The 8532-nt window shown below is 30.9% G+C and overlaps 2 protein-coding genes across 2 annotated transcripts in view; both read right to left on the reverse strand.

Annotated features, from left to right (window-relative positions):
• The window catches only part of LOC111634328 (actin-related protein 2/3 complex subunit 5-like protein), a 19804-nt gene extending 14717 nt beyond the window's left edge, over positions 1-5087 (reverse strand). Inside the window, exon 1 of the mRNA XM_023379085.1 lies at positions 4797-5087. Coding sequence (XP_023234853.1) covers positions 4797-4939 — 143 coding nt within the window. The 5' untranslated portion in view covers positions 4940-5087. The remainder of the gene's footprint in view (positions 1-4796) is intronic.
• Positions 5088-5196: 109 nt separating this feature from the next.
• Positions 5197-6624, reverse strand: LOC111634332. The gene is made up of 2 exons (XM_023379087.1): positions 6581-6624; positions 5197-6406 (listed from the first exon to the last, which is right to left on the reverse strand). Exon 2 carries the CDS (start codon positions 6391-6393, stop codon positions 5197-5199), a length of 1197 nt encoding a protein of 398 aa, XP_023234855.1. The 5' UTR covers positions 6394-6406; positions 6581-6624.
• Positions 6625-8532: the final 1908 nt, after the last annotated feature.

An 8532-nucleotide genomic window follows, 5' to 3' on the forward strand; every position in this document is an offset into this window, starting at 1 on the left:
TGAGCCAATCGCAGCCCGATAGGTGGGAACTTTACGGACTAAGGCTGTTCGAAAGGTTTTCTTCTATAAAATTAACCGATTCTAGACTAATTCCACTCAACATTTCCAAAACACGTATAATTTTTTGGGAATAATCTGTATAAACTATACTATAAACAAAAAATTGTAGGATTACTTACCGAGTGTGCACTACACTCGGTAAGTAATCCTACAATTTTTTGTTTATAGTATAGTTTATACGAATTATTCCCAAAAAATTATACGTGTTTTGGAAATGTTGAGTCGAATTAGTCTAGAATCGGTTAATTTTATAGAAGAAAACCTTTCAAACAGCCGTAATCCGTAAACTGCACACGTGCCGGGCTGTGATTGGCTCATGTATTTAAGGATTTCTACAACGTGAAATTCTTATGAAGTGGAACGTATCTACCGCGTTATAGGGGGAGGGGTCGACTGTAATATATAGTTTGTATAAAAATATATTGCGATGTATTTATTCGAGGATAGTCATAAAGTAAACCAAGTCCATACAAACTATTTTAGAGGTAATGAACTATTTAGGAAATTTTTTAAGATTAATAAAATAATAATAATAATAATATTCAAAATACATTAATGGGTATAACGAACAATGCATAATACAGCATCTTTTCAAACATAAAATGCAGAAAAGTTATAAATAACTTGAATACAATTTTTACCCGGTTCGCTTTAGTACATAAATTGTTAACAATCCAAAACATTTTATTTATTACTACAGTCCTGATATAGGTAATGTAATTTCATATTTCACTTTCGCTATCCCATTTCCATATATAAAGGAATCAGTGGCTGCTTCATGGTAATCTGAGGCACCTGAGGCCAAACTGATTTTTGCAGCTCCTGTCTCTAGAACGTAGCATTTCTAACAATGGCAATCTTGTACGAACTATTTATAAACAACTTTAAAATACATTTATGGGTCTTGACTGTATTCAGCATATTTTTATTTTTATTTTTATCCTTTCGAACGTTTTTGACTGCTCATTTTGACGCGTGAGGTTATTGCCTCGTATCCTCACTCTTCAAGTCAGCACTGAAAGGAATCATATTTTCTATTCGTTGATTCCATTTCGTGAAATATATTCTAGGCAATTCCAAGAAATCGTTCTGTCGAAATAGTTCCAGTTCCTAACCTAATTCTGTCTATTACAATTAAGGCTGTTCTAAAACTGTTTTAGGAAGCACTTATTACTCTTTGAATTAAATCACACACTTGAACTCAGTTTTTTTATGAACAGTTTTTGTTAATTGCTCGTTTTTACAGCTTAATTTGCGGAAGAGATATTTGATCTGATATTATTTCATTAATTCTTATTAATAAATCTTCTATTTGTTGTAATACAAAATGTGTCATATGCTTCACTTGATCTTGAATGCTAATACATCAGACCTTGAATAGAACTGAAGTATCCAAAATCTATCTTGACAAATGCCATTGTTTTGAACAATGTATCACTACTTATGAATGTTCAACTTACGAATAATTTGACTGTATGTATAAAATTTAAATTTCATGCAGATTGTGAAGTTCTCTTGCTGTTTGTGTGGTGGCTTTGCAGTCAGTTTTTGATCAGTAATAAATAATAAATTTTTTTAATACATAACGTAGACTTATTTCTATCACATCATTTTTCATTTTCATACAAACTCCATGATTCCACTGCTGCTCACAAGGTGGCATTGACATTTGTAATGTTGGAGTAATGGTGTTTTTTGCTATTGTTTACAATTTCTATAAACTTTTACAATTAGTGCTACAAAAGTGTCCAAATCAGTGGAGATAAATGCAAGAAGTGGTGCTCTATTACCATGAAAATTAAACTTGACATTATAAAACTAAGTGCATTAGGTGGAGAAAAAACCATGTTTGAAACACTCACTACTAAGCAATAGCAAACATGTAAATGAACATAATGTATTCTATTAAGTACATTGAAGGATCAAACACTAACAATAAGTGGGTATTCTGAATATATATGTACTTTCTAGGTTAGTTTTTGACTTAAGTAGGGGAATAGTTGTATTGACAAGAATTTGCTACCACGTTTAACAGCATATTTTAAAACAATGCCATATAATGCCTTTTTCCCCTAAGTAAAGAATCCTTTGAATTACCAAGTGTGCAAAAAATGTAGCCTGTACTACTCAAACAGCAGTTGAAGTGCACACAATGTGATAGCAAGTACATGCAACTGTTAAGTGCAATCAAGTTGTGTTGCTGTCATTAGACAAAGCATTTACAGTTTTATTAACAATTTAGAAGCTAAAAGCTGAAGTGATGTAAAATGATAGGAATTTAAATAATGTTACAGTTCCTATAAATTTCTCATTAACTAGTCAGATTCCTGTGATAGACATTAAATTATGGTGTCCTATTTATGTAATAGTAACCGTTTTGCACAAATAAATTATATTGTAAAAAAATTTACATGTTTTGAGTACATGTTCAAGTTTGTATTCACAAAGAAACTAATAGTATTTCTGCAATAAAACATCTTGTTTGTTTTCATATTACTTATATAATTTCTTCATGAAATAGGAAAAAGTGGTAAAATATGTGATAAGTAATAAATTTATTTTTATTTATTTATTTTACATTGAATTTTGGAAATGCCATCAGACAATTGATTTCCACCCAGCAGGACGTAAGCCCAAAAGAAGTTTAAAAAATACAAAAGATACAATGGAAAAAACATGTACAAAACAATAACACTATATATAAAAAATAATAAAGTGTTAGTTTTTGAGAGAATATTTATTTGTGACAAAATCTGACAACAAAGTGATGGGTGTAAAAATTGCAAAAATTCAAATGTGACTTAATTGTGAATGGCTCCTGTACAGTAGGGTTACCATAACAGCTGAAGGCAAAATACACATTAGCATTAAAAGTACTCAGACAGCAAGGCAAAATAAATGGAATTCATTCATACTTTTCAATCTAGTAAATGTAGGCATATAATGTAGTTTCAATTTACACTTTCCTTTGGGGCACAGAATGCAATTTTAAAATATAAGAAAACTATTTTACCATAGACAACTAGTAGTTTTTTTTTTAAAACTCTCAGCCCTGTGATCACTAAGAGGGCCTCTTTTAGCAAGCCCATTATGGGTTTGGCCAGGCCCACAATGGAGTGGCTGGGTGGTAAGGGATGGTGCCCAACAAGATAAGTACCATTGAATTAAAAAAACAGTTATGAATGGGCACATGTTCTCTATGCAACAGAACTGTTACATTTGCTTATACAATGTTGCCACCTAGCCAACAAATACAATAATAATCATAAAAAATTTTGTACTTTTTTCAGATTTAAATCTAAGTGGTTATGATTTAACTATTAACTGTGCAATCAGTTGAAAAGTACAAACATTTTGTTTATTTTTTCTAAGTACAATACAGACACAGACAGCCTTTAAAGTATGGACTGTCCATACTAAATATGGATTATATATACAGTATACGTACTTTCATATCTTCATGTTACTTATATATGTTTGATATGCAGCAGAGTAAACTATTGTTAATTTAAAAGGTCAGAATGTACAAAAAAATTAATATTTGTTATTACTAAATGCCAAAGATCAGTTTTCCTCTATCAATTATTTGTCCTGCTGTTTGCTGCATTGATTTACATATTATCTTTAAATGTAATATATTTTTAAACTGAAGTATCATAACAACACTTCAGGATTGCTGCAAAACAGCATTGAGTAACACTACAAGACTTCTTATACACATCATTGAAGATGTAAAAAGAACAATAACTACATGGATAAATAAGTAGGAGTGCAATAAAAAAATTGCAAAGGCAAAAGTGCCACTATTAGAAAAAGGTTGAAAAACACTATTAAATCAACATAAAATTCATAACTAAAACAATAATTAACAAACAAGCAAATTATGTAGTCATAGTATTTCCTGTTTATAAATAAGGCTATTCAAATAGCAATACTTCAGTTAAAATATTGTAAAAGTTATGTAGAAATCTACAATCTATTTATTAGAGTTGTAATGTTTATGATCTATCTCAGGCCATTATCAGCTCAATTAAAAAACAATAAATAGAATAAAGAACTGATAAAATCATATGTATATTTAAAATGAGTTTCAGCAGTTTAAAAATTTAAAATGGAGAAACAATTTGCATATACAGTATTACTATTCTGACTTAAAATATAAATAAAATCTTTACACACAAATTTTATTGTTTATAAAGTTTATAACAATCAAGTAAATTCTTTTTCAACCCTACAGAACAGATTTTGCAAATTATCACCTTTTAGTTACAGGAGCAATTACAACAGCAATAATTTAAAACAGGAAATAACTCCATAATCACCCAATCGTAACAAAAAAATACTTTTATATTTAAGTCTTTCACTTATACGAAATGTTTTCAAACCATCTCAATTTGTCATCAGCCAATTCCTTTAAAAGAACAAAATAACTCAGAATGACAACTTCCAGTTTAAATAAATTAAATTTTAAACACTATAAAAGTATTCAAATCTTTTTTTTTTTAAAATGCTTTTATATTTAAGTCCATTTTCCTTATGATTACATTAATGACAATATCATCAAATTCTAAGAATCCAAATATGATGAAAAATAGTCAATAAATGTATTAAGATTTATGCTTAAAAATGATCAGTTATGTTTCTTCACAATCATTATCCAATAAATTTTTATTATTTAAATATATATTAATTATTATATTAAAAACAATAATAACTCTAGCATCTGTAAAGGATATTGTGCAAGAAGAAAACTTAATTCTTCATCAATGTTAACTGGAGGAGAATCAGATTCAGTGTTTTCATCTTCTTTGTATGTGTCTTCATTATATTGGTCGATGTCAATTTTTCTAAAGGTTGAACATGAGGTATTTCTCGCCATTCGACCGCTCGACGAACTTCTCTGTTTGCTACTTTAGCTGTAAACAGCGAAAACTGAGAAGGAAAACCAAGTGAAGATGCTGCACTTGAATGTTCACGTGTGTGACGTCCGAGTGACGTTTCACGTTTTAGTTTACTTTAAAGATTAAAAATTTTATACATATAAATATAGTTATTGATTAATAATGAGGAAATATTTATTGTTATTAATAATATTAAAATATGATGAATTATANTAAGAAATTATTTTACGCTATTTCAATATTTACATTCGAACTTACCAATCCTGTTAGCAATTTCATTTCTAAAATTAAGAAATAACTGTTCTTTGTAATTATGGTTGTGAACGGGAAGCTCTTCTGTTCTACTCATTTCTTCATCGTGTGGCTCAGGTATTTCAAGAGGAACGCCTGATATAACTTCCTCAGCTAATAACTCTTTTAAGGGATCGGGAGTAGAAGTTTCTTCAGAATAATAATATATTTCCTCATTTATTCTTTTTTCAGGAATGGAAACAACAATCTCATCATCTCGCTTATTTAGAATTAATTCTTCGTGTTTTTCCATTACTAACTGTGGAGGAACGATCTCCATTGAACTAATTTGATTACGCTGTTCTTCATTTTCAGGTGTTCTGATATTTTCTGGTAATACGCTGACTTTTGGCACGAACTCAATATCCGTATTGTGTCTAACCGTTAATTCAGATTCCAACGGTACTTCGACATATTGAGATTTATCCATTATTTCTTTAGGATGTTCATCAAGCTCGTAATCAGACGAGGAAATATTGACGATATTATAATCAGCTGAAGTAGACATTTTATTTTTTATATACACTGGATTCATTCCTACTTCATTTAAAATAAATACTATGCAGCTAATGAGCAAAATCAATGCTACTCCCCCAATAAGACCAGTGATGACGATGTAAGTCTTTCTTCTATACGAAGGCTCGACTGTTTTTTGAAAGATTATTCCACGATTCGGAATTATTACTTCTTTTGTCACTCTTTTATTCTTGGAATTTCCGATGATATAAAATTCTCGTGTCTCTTCAATTTTAAATTTTTTCTTGTTTTTCGCTTCCTTAACACGTTTTTTACTACGACCAATTAGATATTTAGGCCATTTACGCTTATGTTTTCCAATTATTCTATCGTCACTGAAATTATCTTCTGGATCTTTTGAGATTCGGTATTTTTTGTTACCGTCGAATTCTTGGAATGGCCTGTATATTTTACTGTATAAAGTAAAATAACGTTTAAATATATTAAGATGGTCGTTCTTGAAGTCTAGAAATGACAATTTGTTCGTTTTGTAAAAAGAATCCTTATTGGTTCCTCCGCTTCTAGACGCTTCGTTGTCGTTTTTACTAATGGTGCAACTTGCACGCAAAATAAAGAAACTTCCAATAATCAAATTTAACTGCATAATCGATTTTTTCACTTTCATGTATCTTTCGTATCTGTGTTATATTATTGCATAAGTATAGTGAATTAAAACAACAATACAGTATTGTTTCGAATAGAACTATTCATATTTTATTAAGCATGCAACAATAGAAAATACTATATATTTCTTAAGTAATAATCTCTTTACAAATGAAAATTTAAATTATAAAATTTATTTTCGTACTTACAACGCCCGTAATAAAAATATATGTCTGTAAGAAATCTTCAAAGTTACACAGCACTGTTTCTTATAACTATTACTTATCTAATTATCCCAATATTCCCGTTTTTTTTAACACAATACTCAGACTCAGCTGACAGAAATTATCCATTTGTATAATTAAAAACTGCATTTATTCATATTCAATAATGCATTGTCAGGGGCGGACTGGCCATGTGGAAAATTCCACATGGGCCGTATATAATTTGGGCCGTTTCTTTTTTCTAAATATGCACATAATGTACCGTTTGGTTAAGTTTAATTTAAAAAATTCATTTATTTTTTTTGTTTTGTTAAGTAAGATAAATTTCAATTTTTAGATATAATACAGGTATATATGTAGGCAGTGCCATAACTAGCCATTCCTGTGCCCTGTGCAAGAACTTGCATTTAGGCTCCTTAGTTAATTAGGTTTAGAAAAATAATAACACAAACACGTGCATTTTGGGACACTCTTCCAAATGGGCCCTGTGCGGGTGCACCTGTTGCACCTGCCTAGTTACGGCACTGTGTGTAGGCCTGTATCATTTTACCCGGCTCTACCGTATCCGAAGTTAAATTAGTTCGGCCGATCTGAGTCAAACACTACATTAGCCCGATTCGGCCCAAACAGAAAGCATCATAGGAGAAAAATAATCAAAACTACCTTTTAAACAGAGAAAATTGATCATTTGTTTACATTGCTAGAAACTTTTCACCACTCCTATGAATCTTAATGCTAAACTATAGAAATGCAAGTTATTAGTTTTGTACCTAGCCACTAAAGCGATGATTGTAGTCATAACAAATTTAATGGCCACTTATATTATTTCCTTTATTTTAGGCAAGTAAAAAATGTTATTCAATAATAATGTCTCTGTATTCCAAACGATTTAATTAAAAATAATCTATTTTGTAGTGTGAGGCCGGGACCTCACCTCCTCTCCAATGGGAAACTGGTTGTCGAGCTAAAGCTAATAAATCGATGATTTATTTCGTAAACAGGAACGAGTGTAAGACGATTTAATTGTCGCATTCCCGGACCAAATTCACACGTCCTCGATCTAGATCAGGGAAGGTGGGAGAGAGAGCAACCGGGGAGAGTTCGACTGTCATGTTACAGCGAGTTCAAAACACATTGGACCAAAATTTACGGGACCGTCACTAAATATTCCTGAAAACGCGTTTCAAAAATTAAGCAGTATTTTAATACAGTTTAATCCAGTAGCTACTCAACACAACATTATTTCAGAATTGCAACATTTTAAATCGTATGGAATATTTTAAAGGAAAATGTCAATGAAACTTTTATAAAATTAAACGAAAATGAACATTCTACTGATGATCAAGTAGAAACTAATAAAGATGCGATTTTATCCTCTTACTGCATTGCTTGAAAAAATTGCTCTATTTGTTGTTATAATATACTAGCAGACCCCGCCACGCGTTGTTGTGGCTCAAAATGTATAAATGTATAACACTTCCCCCGCGTGGGGGGAAATTTTTCGAAAAATTTCTTTTCAGTGTACATTCTCTTGGCGTACCCTATTAAAACGCAATCAAAAACGCAAAAACCCGCATCTAAAATAGTATAATAGAAATCAAGTTCTTCAAGGTAAGCCTTAATCCTGTCCCTCTCCCCCACGGGAGGAATATTGAAAAATCCCTTTTTAGTGTATATTCTGTTGACATACCGTATTAAAACGGAATCAAAAACGCAAAAAAACCGCATCTAAAATAGTAGAAATAGAAGCAGAGTTCTTTATGCTAAGCCTTAATCCTGTTCATCTCCCCCAGTGGGGGGATTTCGACACGTATATTACATAAAAACACGTGCGTATTCGAATGCAGCGTTGTGTCAAAATTTCAAAGGAATTGGTAGGAACAAACGAACATTACATTTTTATTTATATAGATAGATAGATGATGATCTGCTTTAGT

The sequence above is a fragment of the Centruroides sculpturatus genome, unplaced genomic scaffold (genome assembly GCF_000671375.1).
Source record: "Centruroides sculpturatus isolate CEXI.00-Female unplaced genomic scaffold, Cexi_2.0 scaffold848, whole genome shotgun sequence".
In the NCBI taxonomy this organism is placed as follows: domain Eukaryota; kingdom Metazoa; phylum Arthropoda; class Arachnida; order Scorpiones; family Buthidae; genus Centruroides; species Centruroides sculpturatus.